The sequence below is a fragment of the Peromyscus maniculatus genome, chromosome 9 (genome assembly GCF_049852395.1).
Source record: "Peromyscus maniculatus bairdii isolate BWxNUB_F1_BW_parent chromosome 9, HU_Pman_BW_mat_3.1, whole genome shotgun sequence".
Lineage (NCBI taxonomy): Eukaryota > Metazoa > Chordata > Mammalia > Rodentia > Cricetidae > Peromyscus > Peromyscus maniculatus.
The window spans coordinates 96955149-96980762 of record NC_134860.1 but is presented as its reverse complement, the minus strand read 5'-3'; the positions used below and the strand labels follow the sequence as shown (position 1 = coordinate 96980762).

Sequence of the window (25614 nt, the reverse complement as noted above, 5' to 3'; positions counted from 1 at the left end):
AATGCTGATCAGAAGATCGTCTTCAATGCTCCACGGGTTCTTTCAATTTTATAAAAAAAAAAAAAAAAACAAAAACAAAAAACCTCACTTGGTGAATATTTTCACAACAACCAAAAGAGAGCTGGAGACATTGGGAGTGTCATTCCAAGGATGCTGCTGCCATTATATAACTACCCTAAGTAGTTAGTTATACATGCGGCTCGGTCGGCAGGATGCTGACCCGTGTGTCTGCCCTTGGATCCATCCAAGGAGGTGGTGCACACCTGTGGTCCTGCTCCTGGGAGGCAAAGGCAGAAGGCTGTTTTCATTGGTTTTCTTTCTTTTTGTTGTTTTGTTTTATTTTTCGAGACAGGGTTTCTCTGTATAGCCCTGGCTGTCTTGGAGCTCGCTCTGTAGACGAGGCTGGCCTTGAACTCACAGACCCACCTGCCTCTCTGCCTCCCCAATGCTGGGATTAAAGAAGTGTTCCACCACTGCTTGGCTTTTGTTGGTTTTTTATTCACAAACCTGTATGTGTGCATGTGTACTTACAGGTGCATACATATGTGTAGGTAGATGTGTATAGATGACAGAGGTCAAGGTTGGGTCCCTTCAGATGCCATCTACCTTTTTTAAAAAATACATTTACTTATTTATGTGTGTTTTGGAATCAAGCAGAATAAGTAACAGAAACTGTATGTTGTATGTGGTCCACAAAGCACAGTACATTTACAATTTGTCTCTTTTACAGAAAAAGTTTGACCTCTGATTTTTAAAAACATATATATGTAAAAAAAAATTATTGATTCTTTGAGTGACCTCTGATTTTGACAATAGGTAGAGATCTGGAGATTTAATTAAAGATCTGTGTATAAGACTGGGAAGGTGACTCAGTCAGTTTTAACCATGTTTCTTCAGAATAATAATGGTCTTGCCTCAGTCCACTCAATTCCAGCATCCCTGATGAAAGTCTGAAGCAGTTCAACCTGATTTTGCAGGGAATGTTTCACACTTTCTGGAAGTGGAGCATCGTCTTGGGCCCCCCAGAATTTGAAAATCCCACACTGACACACATCTCTTTTACACTGGTTTGTGAAGGACAAGCCAAAGGTCTTTCAAGCTTGCAATTACTGTCCTTTCCAGAGCCTTCTTAAATGAGTGACGTTATGTTCCTATACTTCAGCCTTTAGCCTGTCTACCATCAGTTTTTGCATTTGTATGTTCTGATTGCTTCATAATTACAGCTTTCTAATATGAGACGCCATTAAAAACAGCTTTTTAAATTTATTTTACACATGCTTTATAGTGTGTGTGTGTGGAGGCCAGACGACTTCAGGATCTGTTCCTTCTGCTCAACCTCACATGGTCAGATTCACGCAGCACGTGACTTTTACCTCCTGCTGAGTCTGTCAAATGACCCTCTTTTCTTCTTTTTTTTTTCCTCCACAACCCCTCCTGTTGGTTTTTTGGTTTTTTGTTGTTGTTGTTGTTTTTGAAATTTCACTAGTATACCCAATTGGCACGAAACTCACTAAACACAGCAGGCTGGCCTCAGACATGCACAAATTGGCACCAGTGGCATAACTAGGAGGTAAATGTGCTCAGTGCCAAGCCTGATGACCTGAGTTCAGTCTCCAGAACTCACTGTGGAAGGAGAGAATGGAATCCACCTTAAGAGGAGAAAACCAAATCCCACAAGATTTCCTCTGCCTGCCCCCCCTCCCATGACACATATCCCCCCAACCTATACTCAAACAACCAAATGAATGAACAAATAAATGAATACAAATTTTACAACCCTGGAACCTTCCTGCCTCTGCTTCCTATGTGTTGGGATCATAGGCATGCACCAATACACACACACTTTTTTCCCTTAATTATCACCATGAAAATGTTCATGAAATAAGTCCCGCATTTTGTCAGCCATAGCCCTGAGTCACGGAAAGGAAAGGGGAAACATGTCTCCCGCTGATTCGTTTTACACTGGAGCACTGTATCTCACCAAAGACGGGATCTGGTGAGAACAGACCGAATAATGGAGAAGGAAAGCCCTCATGGAGGTTCAGCTCCAACCAATCTAAAAAGCTCCAGCAGGCTTAGCTAGAGATAGGAAACAGGTCGTAGCTGGAGTGAACCAGTTCTGTAGAGGCAGGCCGGGCCTGCTTATCTGAGTCTCTAATGGAGGCCATGAAGTTCTAAGCTGTGAGGGAAGAATGCAATGACCAGAGGAGATAACATAACCCAACTTTGCTTCCAGAGAGGGAGAAGGAGCCACAGACAGTTAAAACTCAGAGGTTGATGGATTTGAAATCAAGTCGCATAGCTGCCTCCTGGCCAATTGGAACCTGATGTGCCGCCTTTGTTTATGAAGAAACACTGGGGATATGTTGGAGCCCAGATAATCATTTAGGGCACCCAAGAGTGACCAGCAATTAAATTCCTCGTAGCTTTGAAAATACGTTGAGCAAGTTGTCTTTTGCAAATTATATTTCCCTTAAAGACTAATAAAGCTTAAAAATCTGCAGGCCATTACATGTTTGCTTGCATTACAACCCTCGTTTCACATGAGTCTACCTTATCAAAAATTCAACACCAAAGACTGTATCAACAACACAACACAAAGAGGAAAATTGGCCAGCAGTAGATTTATTCAATTGCTGCAGTGGTTTAAGCCAATTCACACAGCACCAAAATGTAATTATGTTTTTAAATGTCCTTTATTAACCAGTGATAGCAGTAATACAGGAATGGGTAAATTCTTCCAGTGAGGTGGTAATGACCTCTGACAAGAAATTGAAAATCTGAAGGAGAAACCCCTAAGGAAGACTACTAATCCAAATTGGAACAATCACTCAAATGCTAGAGTGTCATATGTCTCTAAATACAACAGGGCTGTGGCCAATAATGACGGACAAGAATTCAAGCAGGTAGCTAGCAAGAGAGAAAGGGGCAGTAGATGGAACGTTAGCACTGAGGTGGAGGCAGGGGCATCAGGAGCTGCTTCAGAGCAGCCTGTGAAGAAGAGAGAGGAACAGTTGAGTGACAGGAAGAAGCGGAAACAGTTTGTTTTGTTGGGAACTTCAATGCCAGTGAGGTCTGGGAACCAAGTCAAGAACAAGGTTCAGAGCTATAAGGTGGTAGCTAATTCAAGGCATTATCAATTACAAGTGAATATCCATGTCTTTGTTCCAAGAAGCCAGTGGCCAGGGCTAGAGGATGTATCATAGCCTGGTCTACTGCTTCCCTAGAATGTCCGAGGCCTGTGTTTGATCCAGCGCCTTATATCGTAGGCATAGTGGTGCATGCCTTTAATCCCAGCACTCGGGAGGCAGAGGCAGGAAGGTCTCTGTGAGTTTGAGGCTAGCCTGGCCTACATAGTGAGTCTTGGGATAGCCAAGAGCTATATAGTGAGACCCTATCTCAAAAGGAAAAAAAATTTATAACAGTGATAAAAATTCCTATACTACCCCATTTTGCCTTATTATTAAAAGTATAAGTTAGTAACAAAGGTAACAATAAATATGCATTAACTGATAGAATTATCAGTGAATGAACACTGGCACACTAATTACATCATCCTTCACGAGTTTCCTTGGCCCTCCCTCCTCCTCCTCCTCATTTTTCCAATCAGGTACCTAGCCACCATGCCACTTCCCGTCTTTCCTCCAGCCCTGCTTTGGGTTATCACGCCTCTCCAATAGCTTCAGAGTGCTTTCCTTACCTCCACAGTATTTGATAGGATGCCCCGGTACTGCCTGCTGCCTCTCATGGCACAGGCGACAGATGTTCTAAGATCTCAGAGGCAAGTTTTCCTTTCATCAGGGGGCACACTGTCAGCATGGCGTCTCACTGTTGGTCTAGACCTTGATCACCTGGCCCGGGTGGTGTCAACAGACTTCTGTAGTCACCCTTGCCCTTCCACAAGACTGTGGGTTCCACTGGGGGAAATAAATTACAACTTCAAAAATCCATTCCTGGATGGGTGTGGTAGCACACACCCTTAATCCCAGCACTCTGGAGGCAGAGGCACACGGTTCTGTGTTCAAGGCCAGCCTTGTCTACATAGCTAGCTCCAGGAAAGCCAGGGCTACACAGAGAGGAAGCGTTTCAAAGCAAAAAAAAAAAATTTACCTGACAATATAATCTCTCAAAATAACACAAGCTTAAGTCAGCAGCTCCAACTGGCACAGTGTGTGTGAGGTACTCAGAAATGTACGCTTTATAGTCTTATTTATTTTCATAGTTTTGAGAGAGGATCTCAGGTAGCTCAGCACAGCCTTGAACTTTGTGGCAGAGGGTAACTTTGAACTTCAGATCCTCTTGTCTCCATCTGGGCTGAGATTACAGTTGGGCACCTCCACTGCCTGGCTGACGTAGGGCTGTAGCTGGAACCCAGGGCTTTGTGTATGCCAGCTAGGCAATCCACTCTACCAACTGAGATACACACCCAGCCTGAATTTCATTTATTGATTTTCTTTTTTTCATTTATTTAATTGCTAAATAAATCCTTTTGTCTTAAAGGAGGCATGATTCAAAGTGTTTTGTTTTTTCTTTTCAGACAGGATCTCCCTGTGTCCTTGAATTCAGCCTCTGAGAGGCTGGGATGACAGGCATGCACCTGATGTGCACCCAGGTCCCTGGGCTTTCTCTGTGGACTCACGGAAAAAGCTGGTCTCAGGATTTGCTCTTAATCTACTATAGAAGGTAAAGAAGGCACCATATAAATCTTTTAGGCACTTTTATTTCCAAAAAAAAAAAAATTGTCGTTAATATATAAACATCTCATTCTCTCAAAAAATTCTACAACTATACAGCTGCTTGCTCCGATATTTGCATAGGAAGTGACCACAATACAAAAATAAGGGACAAAGAAGCAAAACAGCAGCCCATTTACGCTTTTGATGTAGATGTGTCCACGTATAAACATCTGGAAGCCTCTTACAAAACTATTTACACCAGTTTGTCACCTATTTACACGTTGAAGCAACTTTTCTAACAAACAAAACTATAATTTATCAAGTTATGAAAATTGTTTTCTAAAAAAAAACTTACTATATTACCACAAAATAAATAATGATAAACAATATTTTAAAAACAAAAATTAAAATTTTCAATTAAGACCGCTTTTGGCATTTTGCTTGATTTCTGCCCTTTGGTTAACAGCATCAACGTCACATTCCTATGATATTGCATATTGGTAAGCTTTCAACATATCACTGATAGTAAAGGCAGACACCGAGTCAGTATTAACAGATTAACTACACTGCACTGTAATTTCAATAAAATTACTGTGTCTCACTGGATATTACATGCAAAAATCCACATAGTCATTTAACCAACAGTACTGCATGAGCAAACACAAACGTCCCAGGTCCAAGAACACTGCACCGGAAATTCAATGCTTCCACAAGTGAAAACAGAGTCCTAAGTTCAACAAGGACATATATGACAGCCAGTCCTTCCCCACTTAAAAATGATACTGTTTAATGTATGGTAAGAACTTTAATGTCCGTGTATTGTAACTTTATCTTTAAGCTCTTCAGTTTAAATTCATATAAAAAAAAAACTTTCATATTTAAAATAAACAATCTTATTTCAATCAGAGTGAAATTTGCATTTTACTCATTCGGATGATTATTCCCTCCCCAAAGAAATGGATTTGGTAACTTTTTTGAGAGGTATCTTAACCACAAATTCTAACTTTAAGTGTATTCATAGTTATTTTCAAAAGAAGTATGATTCCCCCCCAAACAATCCTTAAAAACTTGTAATAAACTTATAAAGCTGATTTGCATATTTACAAAATTTTGAATAGCAAATATAGGCAACTCATATAAAAAAAAAACAAAAACAAAAACACATTTGTTCAATGGCTATTTGTGAATTGCCAGGTACACCACCGTGTACCTCCGCTATGGAAATAATCTAATCTTGAGAAAAAAAACAAGTCCACGTCAAGTAAAATCTTGAGAGTCTGTCCGGGTGCCTGCCAACTGGTTTGTTTATGCTAAATGTCACAAATGATTGCGTGTGCAGTCTGTATAGAAACAGCCTACGCACCCGTGCGCCCCCACCGGTTCCCCATACTGAGATGTGGCTGCCTGTCTGGAGATGAAGTTTGCTGGACTAAAGCCAGCGGTGTGAGCATGACAGCAAGCTTCCAGGTTCTCCAAATAACCAAACACTTTGGTATCAATACAATGTATTCCCTGTGGCCTCAAATATACAAAATATACATTTCCAGTTCTTTTGCTTTTCTCTCTCTCTCCTCTCTCTCTATGAAGTTAGATCTGCGGTGTAAAGGGTGGCGGAGCGGACTGCGAGGCGTCGGGCGGGCGGGCGGTTGGCAGTGCTCAGTTCTGGTGGCGCTTCATGTGCAGCGCCAGGTGGTCGGAGCGGGAGAAGCTGCGGTTGCACACCCCGCACTGGAACGGCTTGGCGCCCGTGTGCTTCCTGTAGTGGCGGGTCAGCTCGTCCGACCGCGCGAACCTCCAGTCGCAGCCCTCCCAGGTGCACTTGTAGGGCTTCTCACCTGCGGCAAGGAAGAGACAAGGTGAGGTGGTCCGCGGCCAAGATCAAGCGCAGAGCGCACAGCACACTCAGCCCCCCACTGTGAACGGAACAGGGCTGCCCCGCGAAGAAGCATCCTCGAGTCCTTCCAAGTGGATGCCACCTGGAATCCAAGCGTCTTTCAGAAGACTGGCTGGGCGTGGCCCACCTCGCCTTTCACACCACCCAGGGCCAGCCTGGTCTACATACTAAAGATACTGAGATGGAGGTGAAGGGAAGGCTGAAGAATGGAAATTTTGGGGCAAATGCAAAATATATCCTTAAAGTGAGCACGTGCCTTTGGATGATGTCATCTTACAAATAAGGATTCTCCATAACCAAACCTTAATTACTGTAAAAAATGATGGCTAATGCCAGTGAGGGAGCTAGCTGCTCAGATCATACCTTCACCATGAAGCTCCTAGTTTTCTCTGAATTAGATTCCCGGCATAGAGCCCGTCACACACAGGCTGTGGACTCCTTTTTTCTTTGGAAGTGTCTCATGTAGACCAAACAGGTCTCAGATTACCTAGGTGGGAAAAACCTTGAACTCCTGAAGTTTCTGCCTCCACTTCCCAAATGCTTGGATTACAGGAGTGTGCTAACACACTGGTCGGCTCACTCCACTGTCTTTATATTCACACTAGCACACACATTTGCACATACTTTGTGCAGTCAGAAGCAAAACAAACCAGATAACTTAAAATTTCATTGCTTTATCTAAATGTCTTTGCATTTGATATTTGATATAAATTCCTTAAGGACATCAGAGTCTGGTACTGATCAATTCACATTGTTAAGAGACTTTTTTTTTTTTCCTTTCATGACAGAATTTCTGTGTAGTCCTGGCTGTCCTAGAACTTGCTCTGTAGCCCAGGCTGGCCTCAAACTCAGAGATCCCCTTGCCTCTCTGCCTCTCAGTGCTGGGATTAAAGGCATGCACCATCGTCTGGTCAGACCTCTTCAGTTTGTTTTTGTTTGTTTTGTTTTGAGAGCTGAGGATTGAACCTGTGTCCTTCAGCATGTAAGTCAAGGAAGAGCGACTAGCATTTGCTGGCACACACGAAGACTGAACTTTGTGGCGCCCAGTGTCGCTCCACAAAGGTTATCAACATTGCTCTATGAGATGGTGCACACCTTTAATCCCAGCACTCAGGAGGCAGAGGCCAATGGATCTCTGAGTTCGAGGCCAGCCTGGTCTACAGAGTGAGACCCAGGACAGCCAGGGCTATTCAGAAATACCCTGTGTCTCAACCTCTACCAAATTTATTCCATGAACAATTTGGCAATTGTCCAGGATAGAAAAATTTGTGGAATACCACAAATAGAACAAAAAAGCCAGACCTTGGGGAGCGCAGCTGACATCTAAAAACCTGGCCCAATTTCTTCTGTTTTCTTTTCTGTTTTCCCCAGCCTTCTGCAACAAACAGTGAGCTGATATTTGAGCCAATGCCACTGTACAATTTGTATGATTCCTAATGTTCTCCCAAATTTGCCAGCCACTTAACTTCCAAAACTACTTAATGCCTCACAGGACAAAGAAGCAAAGGCCAGCATGAATCGAATGACACTGGCCCCATGGCATTGCACCCTCACTTTCAGGATAGCTTACACCCTAGCCTGCCCTCTGCTCCCCCACCTTCTGCCTCTGATGTAAGGCATACTCACAACTAACCACCTTTTGGTTCTTAACCATTCCAGTTTTTAAAATGCACATCTCAGCCAGGCATGGTGGTAAATTCCTGACATCCCAGTACTGGGGAGGCTGAGGCAGGGGGAGTTAGGAGTTGGAAACTAGCCTAAGCATATATAACAAGATGCTGTTTCAAAAATGTCAAGTCAAATACATATCTCAATTCTAGATTTCTCCTCCATCACAGGTGTGTGTGCACGTGCACACACACACATCTTTTGTGTGGATATTTCACCATGTAGCCCAATTGGGTGAATTAAAAGTGTGTACCTTGCTCCCTCATAGTAAACTCAACCTAGAAAGTTACACTGACACTCGGGCTTTTTTAAATAACAGAAAAGTCATTTCTCTTCTATTTACATTCACACACAGTGCTGGAGTCACAGAAAGGATTTTAACGCTGGTGGTGACTTTAACTGTCCGGCTCAGAGACGTCAATCAAACAGAAGAAAGAACTTCACACAGAAATGTCTGGTGAAAACAAATCACAGTAACAAACACGGCTTTCCTGTCATTCCGTGGGGGAGAGGTCTAATTCTGATGTTTAAATCAAGGGAAAAAAAACTTCCTCGGGAGTCTCAGTTTAAGAAGGATCATTCAAGCCTTTTGAATTTAATAATTACGTACAGAGAACTAAGTTTTCAAGTTTGCTTTAGAAGCAGGGGGACACTGGACTCTTTTTGTTCACTGTTTTTATTGGCTGCAAAGCAATAAACTGCACCAATATTTTGTAAAGTTGACTTTACTGATTGGTTGACATACAGTAGCCATTAAAGTTCCTAAAACATTTGAGGTTTTGCTCTCAATTTATGGGCATCTACAGCCTATTCAGCCAAGAATACTACCAGTGTCTGGAAGGGCAGTTACCAGGGCCAAGACTTCCTATAAAGCAAGGACAACTATCCCCCACTCGGGGCCGTTTCTATGGGATTTGTTCAAGTGTCAGCACCGTTCAAGTAAAACATCGCAGAGGAAGCTGGTACCCCATTTCTGGCCTGGAAGCAGACTTAAGCCTTTCTTCCTCGGCCAGAAACACTACGGTCAGTACTTCTGGGAAAGCAAACTGACTTCCTCCAAGTTATATTTCAACAGGATAGAGCTTTCAAAAGTAATTGGATTTTTAAAGAACCTCCGTCCAATACCACCAATTTGAAATACTTAGTTAAGCTCTTTCAACATCCACTGTATTTCCAAGTCCTCCTGCTGCTAGCGTCAAACTATGGAAAGGCAAAGTGAAAACAGTGGCCGGTTGTGTGGCGTGGAAACCCTCCGCCTTATCTCACAGTGTGCATTTTCTTCTCCTCTCCCTTAAAGCTATAGGGATGGCTGAAGAACCCCTAATCTCTGGGAGATATGTCCAAGTTAAACACGCATATGCCCCATGCTGATAAAGCTATTAGCAGGCTGGCTAACAGCTCCAGCTTCTAGAAACACCTCAGAGCAAGAGACAAGGCTTGACGGCGCCTCCAGATGTCTGCTCAAGAGCCAGGTAATTCTTCTCTCCTTCCACTCTCCGACAACTCCAGAAGTTAGCAGCTGACCCATCGGCTCCACACTAAGAGTCCTGGACTGCCACTTTCTTTAATGTCCCACTTAAACCTTCCATTAGCAAACACTATTACACTCTTTCCAAGATGCAAGGGATGGATACATACATATTGTTCAAAGCTACTCAGATTCTACAGTCTCTCGTGAAGAGAACAGGACAGCTAACGGACGCACAAAAGGCCTTAAAACCTAGACTGTGTGAGGTCAGGGTACAGTGTTGTGGACTAGCCCTTTACAGAGCCCTCATCTTTTAGGGGACCCTGGAAGCTGTTCAGTCCTAGCACTGGCCATCTCCAGACGGAACCTTAACGAGGCTCCTTCCGCTGGGTTCAAGAATGCTTGTCTCGCCAACTATTCAAAAAACACCCTCAATAAAAAACATTCTCTCTTCTTCTCTGATGATCTCAACAGGTAGTGGTAGCACGCCTTTAATCCCAGAACCCGGGAGGCAGAGGCAGGCAGATCTTTGTGAGTTTGAGGCCAGTCTGGTCTACAGAGTTCCAGGACAGCCAAGACCAGGGAAATCCTGTCTTGAAAAAACCAAACGGGGGGGATGGGGGGATTCTGAATCTACAATAGAATGGGAGGTTTCTCTGCTCTGTTGAACATATTCAATAGTCGCATACCAAGGTCCTTTTCTAGAAAGTTCTACATAGACTGTTGTAACAAAGGAAATGAGGTAACTCTAAGGTTTATTACAGTAAATTTATGTTTCTTTCTCAATGATGAAAAGACAGTCTAATCAATATATAATAAAGATAAAACCCCGAACCACTAGAACTAAAACTAATGTTAACTCAAGAGGACACCACCTGCACTAAATGCCTACCTAGCTTGATAGAAGATTTGGTCCCTGACCAATAGCTGGGCTCCCTCCATCACAGACTTGTGGGAGCTCGATCCTCAAATAGGCTCCCTGTCAGATTTGCTTCTAAGAACCGAAAGGGGCAAACGAACCATTGAAGGAATCATGGAAAATAGTATTTACATCATATCGGAGAAGTGACAGTGATTTGGACTCATTGACTTTTTTTAAAAAATACAACCATGCCAGTACTTTTCCATGACAAGATTTTGTTAGGGTTTGTAGCAGTCTCCTACACTTCTAACAGAGAAAGATTCACTTCCAAAGCTAATCCTTCCTAGATGTCAGGAATGGTCCATCTGAGGAAAGGATATTCTGGAACCCCCCCTTTGATCACATTTCTCAATTCATCACATTCTTCTAAACCCAATTCCTTCTGCTCCCTCCCTCTAGAAGAAAACCTGAGAGACCATGGCCACGGCATTCTGTAGCTTCACTACATAAGCTGGCTTTGACTGGGGCTGGGGATGTGCCTCAGCAGTCCAGACCATGCTTTTCGAGCACAGGGTGGTGGTTTCGTCCCCAGGATCAAATGTTTAAGGAAGCCCTGGGCAGGGAGGCGAGAATGTTAACGGTGGGATGTATTTTGTGTGTGCCTGACGGTCCCTTTGTTTTGCATTCCTCCTCCACTGCCTCTCTGAAAATAATGTCTGGGCCCAGTCTGAGCACTTATTTTCATAATGAAGATGAAGAAAGGCAGGAGGCCGGTGTGAGGCTCAGGACTACCGGGGTAATTGACTATATTTAGATCGGAGCTCTGCTTTGAGTGTCTTCAGGGTAAAATACTGGAATCCCTTACTTATCCTGAAGGTGCACAGGATAAAGATTCTCTGTACACAAATGTCCTTTTATATACGGGGACTGAAATAGTCCCCGTAGCTCTGAAAGGCTACAGTACTGGTCACATGCAACAAGGGCCTTATTCTGGGGCCAGAGAGCACTCATCTACTGAAGCAAAGTAGAATGGAGGGTGACCTTGCTGTGGGGGCTGAGGGAGGCAGTGTGGGTCCCACATTTGACTACTTCTTGGCCCCAAACAAGCACTAACAAACAGTTCAAGTACCAAATTCTCAAAGCTCCTGGCGAAAAGATGCCACTCCGGATTGGTTTTCTTTTTAATGGGGTTCTAAACTAACTTCAAACATACAAACAAACACACGCATATTCATAGTGTACAGAAAGACCATCCCACCGCTCCTAAAAAGCCAGTGAAATGTTTTCATCCACTCACTCGACAGGGTGATGCCCTTTCCTATACCCAGCGCTTCGCCCGGCTCCCCTGTCCAACAGCTTACCTTACCTGCCAAAGGGAAATTTATTCCACGAAGATGTTTCTAGGCAAAAAAAGCTGGCCACTTTGTGCTTCTAAATCAGTACCTTGTCCTTAATCAGACTTGTTACATATCCATGAATATGAATTACACAGGCAGACAAGCCTCTTCCCCTCAAGTAGGACATGACTTTGGTTTCTAATCTTTCACCAGAAAAGATGTAGGCCATCAGGTAGAACTAAAAATACCCAGCAAAGGAAAATTCCTGGGTAATTAAAATCTATATTTTTAAATACTGCTGTCTGCATTCCTCCGACCTTCACGCGGCTGACTGCTTCTATCTCAGTTCCAACAATTAATTATATTCCATCTACATAGGAACTGTCTCCTCCCACTAGCTTATAAACTAAAAGGTAAAATGAGATTAATTCTTTGGATTCTTCAGAAAACCAGTCAAAAATGCCTGCTGAATTAAATTATACTTAACCTTTGATACGCTTTATCATCCCGAAACAATGTTTGATCAATTTCCTATGTAAATGTTTTTCAGATGAAAGAACTCGTCCCCGAAGCAAAGTTTAGTCTTCCCAATGAGTCATTAAAAAGAAATTGTTTCTAAGCTTTCTTCCTCATAAATACCTTTCCTGGGGTCTAAACCAACAAGTCTCTAAGCTACCACTTAAAAGAAAAAAAGTAAGCCTGAAAGTCAATGTAAAAATACATTTCAAAAAGCTATTAGTGAAATAAAACACTGAAAGAATACCAATGCCTAAAACCAAATGCTGAATTGTGATGCTTTTCAATGTGCTGTTTTTAAATATGAAAATCACTAGATACTATATCTACAAAATATTTTGCTTATGCAATTATATTCTGATACAACAGGTTATGCATCTAACTAATATCCATTTATTCTAGAGCCAAACCGTACGATCTCCATCATCCATTATGGCCTGACATGAAATCTTTCCTGGTTCTCTTTTAAAGGCTTTCATATCCTTTCCATAGAGTAGTCTAGTTGTTCTTTTCAGTGGAAAAAAAAATGCCTGTAATAAAAACATCTTCGATGTCAACATTATCAAAACTATGTCTGATATAGCTTATGGAAAATGAGTTCCCAGCAAAGACATGGTTCTTCATTTATACGTAGGATCCTTACTTAGTAACCACTTCAAACTAAAGCAGGAACCTAAATTATGTACTTAAAAGTACCATGGAAACATCTTACAAATAAATGCCACTAGATAATTTTGGTTCCCATAGCAGTTTAAGGGACAAGGTAGAGCTTTGTCCCTCACACTGAGAGACAGGCTACAGTCCATCTCCATCAGGAGATTCTGAGTACAATACTCAAGGGTCCATTGGACTCTTGTTCTCTATGGTGGTTTGTGGGAGTTTCTATTCTAACTGCCTCTTTTCGTCTTCAGCCCCTGGCCGGCCAAGCTGTATGCATGGACTCTTGAGAGTTGCTTCTTGATTGTTAATACAATTCCTAATTCTACCTGGCTGCAGAAAGCCACAGCTGAAAAGTGATCTACATCTTCCCAATGGAATTCTGGGAAGGAGTCTGGGGTGTCGCTCATCGCTCATGTAGCCTAGAGTGCAGAAAGTTGTCTTTAAAAGTTGTCTTTAAAATGCTTGTTCTTATTAAGCATAGGAACACAGAAACTGTAAGCTGTTTACAGAAGACAGTTTAATCAATCATGGTGATTTACGAGGGCAGAATTATGTGTTTTTTGAAAGGTTGTCAGAAGACATTTTAGAATGATGGCAACGTGCACCCTCCCTTGTAAACATCACAAGGCATAAGAATTTCAATGAAATGTTCTTTTAAATGCTATTAAAAGTACAAATATTTTGATTTGGGAATAGACCACTTATTGACACTGTTGCCTAGAAGCGGCCGTAACTATTTCTAAACAGCATATTAATGTGTGCACATGTATCACAAATAACACAAGCACCCACTCACCCACATAAAGGATGCCTATATGAACCCACAAGTGTTACACAGATAAACACAGATAGTTACGTCTCAGGGATTCTGTGTGACCATACACAGAAGAGCTTGAAGTTCTTGTGTATTTTCTCTATAAAGAAATCCAAGTCCATGAACTTAGAAAACTTGAATGCTATGGTACTTGTGACTCAAAAAGCAGACTGGAGTTTTACTCGTCCCAGTTTAGGAAGCATGAGCTGTGCTTGTTGACAGGCTATTTGGTTAGATTCACTCTGCAACCCAAGTTAGAGTCACTCACTACCTGGAACCCCAGAAATAAGTCATTAAACAGAACACAGATGAAGGCTGTTCTTCTCATTGCTTAAGTCGGATGAGGCATATGGTAACTTGACATTTAAAAGCAGCTGCAATTACTTTCCAGAAATGCTGGGGTGCTTCACATTCTGCCAGCGACCATTAGAAAAGCATTTCTTTTATTCCGTCAAATACACAACGCCGCCATATAGTTTTTAAAGTCCCCTAACAAGTTTCCCAAGTAGGAGGAAACGGGACAGAAAGAACTGCATGACAAGCTATTAAATCAGAGATACTATTCAGAAAAAAAACGAAACTGTTGCCTCGACCTGGGCATTAGAAGGAAAAAGAAAAAACCAGCCCACAAGCTCTGCTGGCTTCCTGTCCACTCACTGAGCAGGAGTGGAGGGAGGGAGGGAGGGACGGAGGGAGGGGAGACAATGGTGGCGAGCACAGGTAATTTTAAGAGGCATTGTCTAGAAACTAGAAATGAGGAGAAAGCCTCCGCGCTCTATGATTACCCAAGAACGGGTTTAGCCAGATGAACGAGTCTGTTACAAACCCTCCCCAAGGCATTTGAAAGACTATCAAACAAAACTTTATTAAACTACATTACATGGTCTTACTTATTAGATGTTTAAGGCCACAATATTTATAATCAAGTGAAAAGGTCGCTGCATGGGACCCTAAGTAGGCCTAGATCCTCTGCCTCCGTTTGCTTTTTTTTTTTTAATTAGTGCAGGCATTGTTCAAACTACCCACTATTAAATTTCTTTGCCAGCAGGTCAGGTTCCAGGATCCCAGATCCAAGCCTTCAGAGCAGTAAACCCTGACAGGGTGGAAAGGCTATTTAGATACGGCCGGACGACATCCCTGCAATGAGCAGTTGATTACATCGTTATATGCTATTGCACACTTCTTTATTATGGGACTTTAACCTCAGAAAACGCATTCCCTCCTTCCTCTCCAGTTTCAAGGACTTCTGATGAGAGGAGAAAGAGAGAAGAGAAAAGGGGGGGGGGGGGGGGAGAGAACAATAGCTCAAATGTTTCTAAGCTACTTCTATTTCCCCTTGATCAAAAGCTCAGGCAAGAACCCAAGTTCAGTGTTTCCCTAACACAACACTAGTCCAGAAAATGGATATTTTAGTTTTGGTTTTTTTGTTTGTTTGTTTGTTTTTTAGAGTTTGTATATGAAATCTTCTGGCTCGTATCAATCATATTTTAGAAACTTAAGATTGGAGTTGTTTTTGTTTTTTTTTAATCATATGCTGGATTATTCTGTTTACGACTACCTGCAAACAAAAAAAACCTCAGGCCAAGCAATCCATTCCTATCACAGATAAATGCAAGAGACGCCTTTTCTCGGAAAGGCCCGGTATCTGCCACGCTATCGCCAGCGCCATTTGGATTTTAGTAAGTGTTTAGCATTCAGATATCAAGCACTACTTCCTAACACATACAAAATGCCTGCAACCAGACTCTCTCAGGGCTCTGGTTCAGCACTGACCTTTGTTCAAAGGCTTTTACTTTTTAATGCAGCAGTTAGAGATAACTACTTCATTTATCAAAACTCAATTTCCATAGTAACATCTAGCCTAGGGAGATTCAAGTCCTCACACTAATCCAACAACCCATTCAAAGGAACTGTTGAATACTTTGGTTTCCATAGCAATGATGGAATAATACATTTTGCTAGGTCACTGCTTTTATTAGCAAACTTATTCTTTGAACTCTAGGTAGGGAGGGTGTATGTGAGGAACAACTACAGTCACTTTTATATCTGGTTTTTCTCCTTTAGGGTTTTTTTTTTTTTTATTTAAAGAAAATTACAATAGTAACGTTACCCGGACACTTGAAAATATTATGGGTATGTGGAGCCCTTTAATAAAGTATGCTACCAAATTTCACGTTAAACATGTTTTTTTGATATGAGGTTTCAAAATTAATAGCTCCTACAAAGGACTGCTGTGAACTTAACAAGACAAATCGTTATAAAATTAGAGACTGAACTTAAAAGCATGCTTCCAAGAGGATGCTTCAAGACTGAAGATGAGGCCTCTCGAACCTATCGAGGAAGGACTGAGGTTGGGTGTGGAGTCAAGTTTCGACCATTGCCCTTCATTCTGACCACCCCACTCTAATACCCTACAGATTTTAGACCTCCGTCTCAAGCATAGCAAATACGCTCAACACACACATGTGAAGCCCCTGGTGTTAACACAGCGCCCAGCACGGTAAGCGGCAAGGTTTTTTAGCTTCAAGCAAGATGATTTACCAAGAATTTTCTCCCTCCTTTCAAGACAGGAATAAGCCTTGCCATTAAAAAGTTTTAAAATCCATTAGTAAACACGGTTGTTTACGTTTGGGGGGTCATTAATTCTACATGAGGTGACAGGGCAAGGTCTCACAGAAGGGACATCAGCTCTCCTGCAACCGGGCTTCCTTGGGGAACTGAATTTTAAGCCAAGCCCTTGCTGAAAAGGTAGGCCATTAAAAATAAAAGTTGACAGAAGAAAGAAAAGATCAAACACGTGCTGGCTTTTAAAGGGATGAATGCCACTTATACTATTTACACAACTCGCAGAATTAACAAGAAAATTACCTACCCGTATGAGTCCTCAGGTGAGCTTTTAAATGAGATGACTTTGTATAAACTTTTGTGCAGCCTAAAATAAAGAAACAGAGGAGGAACAGCTTGTCATTTCCAGGGCCCTTCGAAAACTTTACATTTGATGATTCAGTGTTTAAAATCTGGCTTTAGAGATGAAATCTCTTGTGCTAGATGTAGTATTGGATGCTTCGGTTAAGCAGTTTGAAGGCACCCTCCCCCATGATGATCTTATTAGAAGGCAGAGGTGATCCGACCTATGTATCACTTTAGGATCAAAGAACATGGAGAGTCCAGTCAAGCAACAAACGGAATATTTGTGACTGGATTCCAGTAGGCTCTTTTTACTATAACATGAGCTTCAGGGACTTAAGAGTTATCCCAGTACTTTTTAACTTAGTGGATAGAGAGCTGACAGTGCGCTAAGTCATTATCCAAGATGGCTATAATTTTCTATACTCCTATTTTTTTTTTTTTAAATTTAGCACGTCAGGGCACATCATGAAGTCAATAAATTATTACCTATATTTATCATAAACTCTTACGCCAGCAACTTGGAGATATATTTATTACTGTCAAATCATATTTTGGGTCACGTATCTCATGCGAGAGTGAGCACACCCTAAGGGGAACCCTTCTTTCTTAGATCTGGCCTGTGAGTGGCCTTGTGCTTGCCAAGAGGTACCTACCCTCTGACTTCATTACCACCTATTGTCTCTCACCCTATTTCATCTCCAGGAGACTTTAGAATTTAATGACACAATCTCTTAGACCAAATCCAAGTTTTATTTACTACTAAAGCGAAAGAAAATCAAGTTAACTAATTTGCTAGAATGGTCTAGCCATTAAAAATTATTTTTTGAAATGGTTATTTAAGAGACTGGATCTCACTATCATGTAGCCCAGGCTAGTTGGAACATGTGACCTTCCTGCCTCAGCCTCACTGCTGGGATTAAAGGCGTGAGCCATCATGTCTGACTAGCCATTTTTTTTTCAATACATTAAACAAGCAATAGACTATTATCTAATTATAGGCCAGCATAAAATGCAGAACTAGAATACTAAGAGAAACCAGGTGATTTATTTTTGAACGGTCACAAATACATCCTTGCTATATATTTTCATGCCTAAGGTTCAAAACGGTGCAAACATGTGTGCATGCACACGAAAGCGTACGAGCACACCACCACACGAAACACACTGATGCTTCAAGCTCACACAGACCACGTACCCGGATAATCGCAGTAGTGAATGCGTCTTTTCTCCAGATCAGGGTTACTCCTTCTATTGTATCTGACAGGTTGGATATTCGGTGAGTTAACCGGCAGAGGGGCAGGTAAATTCGGGTTGTGAATTGCCAGTTTGGAAGCAATTGTAGCAGCATAGGATGGAGGTGGAGTTAAATTCTGGAGCATCTCAGCTTGTCTATCGGGACTTCCAGGCTCTGAACTCGGTGGTGACGGGGGAAAGTAAGTGGCCTGCTGTGGAAGAAACTGACTCGGCATGGTGTATGTGCAAGGGGGCATGCCCTGGAACTGTTTCATCGCAGTCTGCGGCACAGCAGAAGTGTGTGTGTTAAGGCCTGCCATGGCGGCCGACATAGAAACGTTAAGGGTGTCCATTACCGCTGTCTGGTTTGTGGAACTGGGCATGTCTAGATCTGGTGTGTTCAGCAGCTGGTACAGGTGGCCCTGCTGGGGTGGGACCGAGAGATGGATATCTGGTGTAGGAAGTTCTTGTTTGATGAAGATATTGTTCACCTCGGGAGCTGTGGTCTGGTGGGAGCTGAATATGCTGGTGAACTCAGGGAGGGCCTGGGTCGGGGCTGGAGGAGGGGCGGTCGTCTCGCTCTGGTGGCTGAATATGGTAACAGGTTCTGTCTTGATCTGGGTTACGCATGGTCTCTGGGATTTGTAGAGGCCAGTTCTCAGGTGAGTGATGTCGGGGAGGAAGACGTTCATGTTGATACTGTAAGGTAGGCCCTCACTGTCAGTGAAGAACTGGTCAACCACCGAGGCGCTGTCCCGTCTATACTTCTTGTGCTCTGGAATTGGGACTGGAGGGAGCTGAGGGGTCAGATACTTCTCCATTTCACATCTTGTCTAAAAGAAAAAAGAGAGAGAGATACAAATATACAATGAATCTACGGATTCATTCAGGAAGGGTAAATAAACAGGGCTTACTAAAAACTCACACCACCCGTACTGGGGCCAACTCCTAAGAGTTGCTTATAAACATAGGAGTTTATTGTCAATTGTGTAATTATTGGTTAACCAAAAGTCTGTAGGACCTGTCTTTAGAAAAATCACTCCCCAAATCCTCCCCAGACAAGAGTGAGAGGCAACAGGGTGGGGGGGTGGGGGGCAAAGACAAAACATATTCCTTTCTGATGCAATCAAGTTTCACCCCAGCCCACGAAGGATAAATCTGCTGTTACAGTATCAGAGTATTGCCAAACTACCTCAATTCTGTTCATGTCCGTTACATTTAACTTGCTTTATTTGAAAACTAGGACCTTTGCAAATCTTAAAAATAATATTTCAAAGGGCTTTTATGTGGGCAGCGTCAGGTACCTCAGGTCTGTCTAATATAAAATGTTCTCTGGGCATTCCAGTGCCTTTTTTGATTAACAAAAATTGCAATTTTTGGAGCAAACCCTCGTATCCACTAAAAGCAAACAATTACAGGTTCAACGTTTGATGTAAATGTTGATTTTAACCAGCAGATTCGTAATTGGTTAATGTAATAATGAAATGTTCCTATTCATATCCCTATCTAAAACAGATCTTTAATTATCAAGGAGAAAATCACTCCCTTGGTAGACTGGTGCTAAGACGCCCGTGGGTGGGGAGAGGCTGCTGAACTGCCAGCACAGTCATGAGCAAAACATTTATCATGTCCTCTCCGTGGGCCAATGCTACATTCCCCCTTCCTCTGTAAAAAGCGCAGTCATCCCTTACCCTCCTGCTATCCCCTGAGAGAAAACTGCCAAAGTGAAACAACCAAATATCCCCCAGGCCCTGATTGTTTAAAAATATAACATAATCCAGCTTCCGGCCTGCCCGGTCCTTTCCCAGTTCTCTTCTCTCCCAACATAAACGAAAGCTTAATTTTTCCTCTCAATTTCTCTTGACATTGAAAAGCAAGTTAGAAAAAGAACAAAACCCAACTAAATGAAATAGTTCACCAAACAATAAACCACTGCACCTCAATCGGTGAAGAGGAGTCATTATTTTTGCTCCTAAATTTCAAAAGAATTCCATCTTGGACCTCAGATCATTAAGATCTGGTTGTAGACGAGGACGGACAGGATTTCCCGGATATGCACGACTTAAAAATAAAGATTCATGCTCTAGCCATGTGAGTCACATCTGACAAATGCCACTGTCCTCTCAAAGCACGACGACACTGGCAGACCCCGCGAAATAGGCGCTGGGTGCAAATACGCATACAGCAAGAGGCTATTAAACCAAGCGTCTTGAAATAAACCGAACTAAAACCCTTTCGTGTACTGCGCTCCCGCGGCGGTTAGTGGTTTCTGATTTTAGCTCTTCCAGCTGTTTGCATGTGGGTCTGTTTCCAATTTTTTTTTTTTTCCTTTGGACTAGCTAAAAGTCCCGGGAAGTTTTTTCTGGGCTATATGACTCCCGTGCGTGGGCGAAAGAAACAGGCGCTTGCTCTAATTCGGCTGCTGGGCAAGTGTAAGAGCCAACTGCCAGCTTTCAACGCGACTCCGGGAGGAAATTTACGCGCACACCAAGAAAACAACACCCCTGGCCTTTTTGTGCGCGTGTTTCTTTTTAAGGAAAAAAAAGCAGTGTTCTAGTACAACCTTAGATCTTCTGACTCTAGTTTCCCAAACAGGGCCCTACAATCCATTCTAGGGTATGAAACCCCAGTACTCCAATCTGCATTTCTACTTCATCCCAGAGGACGCAGGCAGGTGGACTTCTTAAGCCAGGGCCATCGGGAAAGAGCGGTCAAGGTGAAGCAATTTAAGTCAAGTTGAGCGTGGATACAAGCTTTCATCCCCACGCAAGAAAACAGGCAAGGTGCGCGTGAGCGCGCGGCTGTCTTTAGCCTCCTCTGGGCAGATCGGGGTGAGCTGGGCCCCCGCCCTGCTCCCCCATCCACTTCCACGGCGCCCCGTCTGAGAGCGCAGGGCGGGGCTGCCCACCCGGGCACCGGGCTCCCGCGTGCCCCAGCCTGGAGCGGCCCCTGTCGCCCGCGCCTCGCAGTGGCGGGACACGCCCGAGCCCGGGGAGGGAGGCCGGCCGCTCGGCTTACCTGGACCAGCTCCTCCGAGGGCAGCCGGGGGCCGGCGGCTGGCGGCGGCGCGGGCTGCGCAGGCGGGTGGTGGTGCGCGTGTTTCAGATCGTCTCCGGGGAAGAGCGCCGCGTCGCGGGCCGGGTTCGCAGCGCCCAGCACGGGCTTGAGCTGCGCGAACACCGGCTCGTCCTGCGTGGCCGGCGGCTGGGGCACGGGTCCCAGGCGGGCGCTCATGGTCAGCACCCGCGTGGCCATGGGCGATCGGGGGACTACAGGCGCGGGGCACGGAGCGATCGCGATTCCCACTTCGCCCGGGCTGGCGCGGGACGGCGGACTCGGCGCGGGGCCGCTTGCGGGGGGGAACCCCTGGGCCGGCGGCCAGCGGTTCGCGAAGGCGGGCACGTAGATCGGGACTCCTGGGCTCGGCCACGCGTCACCGCCGAGGTCCTCCGGCCGCCACTTTCTCCCGCCCCGCCCCAGAGCTCTCTCGCTCGCCGGAACCCGCTCCCGCCACCTCCGAGCTCCACCAGCAAGCTGCGAGCGCGCGTACCTGCCCCGCGACTACTGACACTTGACGCCCGCCTCTATTTCACCCAACTCCGGGGAGGCAGGACCAGCTCACGCGACTGGCAGCGTGCTGGCCAATAGCAAGGCTCCAGGGCCAGCAGCTAGCCAATGGGAAGGAAGTCCCGCGAGGTCCCGCCTCCGACGGGCCGACCGCACCCCTCGAGGGCCATGAGCTTCGCGCGCAGGGCTGCGGCGCAGTTTGTACACAACTTCTCTGACAGATTGGGCCGGCGGAGCACAGGGCTGGGCGGAGGGAAAGAGAGGAGCGGGTGGAATCTAGGAAGAGGGGGAATCAGGGTGGAGGCGCCGAGGGAGATCTCTCCGAACTGTTCTCTGCCAGGATTAGGGCGAAAAAAAGTATTGCACGTCTTAGGTGTTGTGCAAGGATCTGAAGCTGAAGACAGAAGACGGCTAGCTTGGGGGCTGAGGTTTTCCAGTCTTGTCCAATGAGTGTGTGATTTTAAGTATACAAAACGTACTTGAGAGGAAAACAAGGGGCGGCGCAGTAGCAAATGTAAAAGAGTTCTCATTTCTGTGTTTTTAGCAGTGGATCTGTCTATCCTTGGCAGATCCCTTACGGCCTGAATAAAAGCTATAATGTCAAGCATTTTTTCAAGTCCTTGCATACCAACCTGGGCATATTTCCCCCTGCGGTATTTAAGTAGCTACAAGTTTTCACAGACATTTCTACCTTCCGTCGCCGTATGTGGGGAAGAGGTGGGGTTGGCCGTATGAATTATGAAGTTTTTAATATTTAAACCATGTTGATTCTAGCCGGAGCGTGGAATCTAATTTGAGAACCAACAGCCAGCTCAACCGGGTATTTAAATAGACATTACATCTTTGGCTTATTTTTGCTAGCACTGTAGTCTCCAGAGGGGGGAAATGGAGTTTAATATTTTCAGATGAGACTCATAACCCATCTACCTAATAAATACAGTGGCACCTTTTCCTACGAAACGGGAACCGAAGAAGCTACAAACATTCACAGACACTCAACGGCTCTGAAAACTGGGAACGTTACAGGCAAATATATTGCTACCCATTTGCTAGGTTGTTTTAATGGAGGGTGAGTTGTTGTTTTTTTTGTTTTGTTTTGTTTTTTAAAAAAACTTTTAAAATTTTTGCCAGCAATGACCAAAGGAAACTATTTTCCTTAATCCTTAGTGTTCTTGTACATGGCTTTGTGTGGCTTATTGGGAAGCCGGAACAATAAATTGACAAAAAAGGTCTGTGCTCTTATTACTACATGTGTACCTATGTTGACAGCACATTACAGCAGGGTACTTATAGAGGGCACACTGACTACTTCAGAGTGAACCATCACTTTCAAAGTTTTTAGGGGGAAAAATGCACCTCAAAGAGTGTACCAGAGGTATGGGTCTCCTTTCCAGCACATAGGTAAGTGAAAAAAATACGCACAGAAAGTCACACGTGCCTTTTTCTTCTTCAGCAAAGATAAAATCATACTGTGAACTCGATTTCTTTTCTCCCTTTTCCTTCCTGTTAGTAATGATTCATTTTTATAGTTGTGGTTGCCGCTTTCAGAGGACGGTGACAAGTGCGTTCATGATACCAGAGTGTTATTTATTAAGTGTCTTTGCACCTAGGGCTCTCTCTCAGTGAGCAATCTCGTGTGGCCAGCCTTCATCTTTAAAAATCTGGCCTCCTTTTCTCTGTTATTAAACCCAATCATGCGATCACATAGCTCAGAGACAGGTCATAGAGCTGGTGTCGGATTTAACTTTTTAACAACAGATGATCTTTGGAAGACTTTCAGTGCTTAATGCTCATAATATGATCAGACCACCGAATGTGGTATTGATAGCTCTTAACAGAATGTTTCTTCTTTTACCCTTTAAGTTTAATCCAATTTAAAGTTAAGGCATCTTGTATTTATTTTTATTTTAATTTGCTTTTAAACCTATCTAGATTACCCCCCCCTTTTTTTTGGTCACCACAGTTTCGGTGGGCCATGACTTTTAATGCAAGGAGACCCATTTATATTACTGGAAATCCTTCTAAATTTCACACTAGCTTTTTAACATGCTTCTCCTTACAAGGCTTTCCATTTTGGAGAAACAAAAGCCCACAAAACTATCTGACATGCTCTTAAGATCATAGTTTTATAGCCTTGCTGCTTTTTATTTTCCCACTTTTTAAAGAGAATGTCTATGTGAGCCTGGCTTTGGCCTGGTTTACGTAGCTGATGCATTTACAGTTTTTAAAATCCTTGAATATCTACTTTTTGCTCAAATATGGCAGCATTTACTTAAATTTCACTTCTGGCATAAAGATTCAGGAAAGAGGACTGCCACTTCTAAGTAAGTAATGGTTCCTCTCAAATCCCCCGCCGAGCAATCTCACAGAAAATAACTAGCTCAGCCCCGTACAATAGTACCGAAATTGGAATGTAATCCTTGCCCAAGGTGTGTGCCATGCTCTTCTAAACATATGGAGAACGTGTTTAACCAAGACAAACACCCCTGCTGACAACTTGCCCCATCCGCTCCCCAAGAAGGGTTAAAACTTGACAAATATTTTTCAGATTTTCCAGGTTCTACACTGGCGTGCCGCCAGCCAGTGTGAATGGACAGATCCTCAATTACTCTGAACTTTCTAGTTCCTCACATTCCTCCCTGCTGAGTAGTCCTGTACCACTGGGGAAGATGGGAGACAACAAAAAAACAAACGTCAGGTTTCAGAAATCAATTAGTGGCCTGGCAGGCGTGTGTGAACTGCAGTGTGCCAAAACAGGGGATTCTGAGGGAAAGAAAGAAAGATGGTGAGTAGCCAAGCTGGCTAGGAGGGTAAGCGGAGGGGCAGTGTGCATGCTTAGGTCCTTAGTCACTGGGCAGCGAGGATTTCGTCTTAGAATAAACCCCGAGTGTCACTATCTTTACGGGAATAAATAGGCCTGAATGTGTGGGGGCTGAGCCGGCATCCAGCTACGGGGGCGGGGGCTTGCAAGAGGCAGTCGGAAAAAAAATAGATAAGCTGCTTCTGAATGAGAGGGGGAAAGTGAGAAGCCATCTGCAGGGCAGTGCTCACAAGAACACTCAACAGAAACATCTCGGTCGGTCAGTTGTTCAGCGATCACCGATCACCGGGAGTCAACGCAAACCTTGCTCACGTTGACCCAGAGAATATCCCCAGGATATTCCATTTCCATACAGTAAGTGTTGAATTACCAAGTGATGCCAGACCATAGAAAAGGCACAAGAAGAAGCAAAACTAACTCCTGACAAGTGAGCACTCAGTGCCCTAGGATAAGATTGTTTAATTAAAAGTGACTTTTATATTCACTGTGTATCCCTGTTAGAATCTGGATCAATGGACACACAGAAGATATTTTGCCCTCCAGAACACTTCAAATCTTTAACCTTTCTTAGCTTTTCATTACTACTTGGAGCCACGTGCTTAAAAAAAGTTACTGAGATAGTAACACAGTAAATAGAAGTTCCCACTGAGATGAGACAAAATGCAAATCATTTTGATTCGAGAGCTTTAGAGACAGGAGAACAGATGCTCTTTTGCTTCTTTTGTGATGACAGATATGTAATTAAAATATCTTAAAGATCCCACTTTTGTATCATTTAAAACGACATTATTCCTAAGAAAACAATTTAATATCCCAACTGTGCACTTGCCCCTTATTCATAAGAAAGAAATTTTATTTAATTTTGGATTTCAATGCATTCTCCAGGATACTTCACAAGGCTCTCAGTGTACACTTACATAGTGCAATTTATCCACCCTAGTTTTAAAACACTAGCAGTACTTTAAAAAAAAAAAAAGTAGAGGTTTACCTTTCGGAGGGACTGGGACTGCTTTTTCCACCTTGTTAGTATACTAAGCAGACGAAAATGACAAATACGGATGCCTTAGACCAAGTTATCGGCCAGACATACTGCAGCTTCAACTGTGCAGTATTGGAATTCTGACTCCAAATGTGATAGGAAAGGTGAAGAGACAATTCCTGGCCTGAAGCACTCACACCCAACAATCT

The 25614-nt window shown here is 43.6% G+C and overlaps 1 protein-coding gene across 2 annotated transcripts; it reads right to left on the bottom strand.

The window, feature by feature from the left end:
* Positions 1-4702: 4702 nt before the first annotated feature.
* Klf5 (KLF transcription factor 5) lies at positions 4703-25613 on the bottom strand. Of its 2 annotated transcripts, none has more exons than XM_076545455.1 (4): positions 25415-25613; positions 18001-18871; positions 16768-16827; positions 4703-6511 (listed from the first exon to the last, which is right to left on the bottom strand). In XM_076545455.1, exons 2-4 carry the CDS (start codon positions 18857-18859, stop codon positions 6333-6335), a joined length of 1098 nt encoding a protein of 365 aa, XP_076401570.1. In that variant the 5' UTR covers positions 18860-18871; positions 25415-25613; the 3' UTR covers positions 4703-6332. The 2 variants fall into 2 exon arrangements, with proteins under 2 accessions (XP_076401570.1, XP_006978067.1); XM_006978005.4 differs by lacking the exon at positions 25415-25613 and adding an exon at positions 21057-21639.
* Position 25614: the final 1 nt, after the last annotated feature.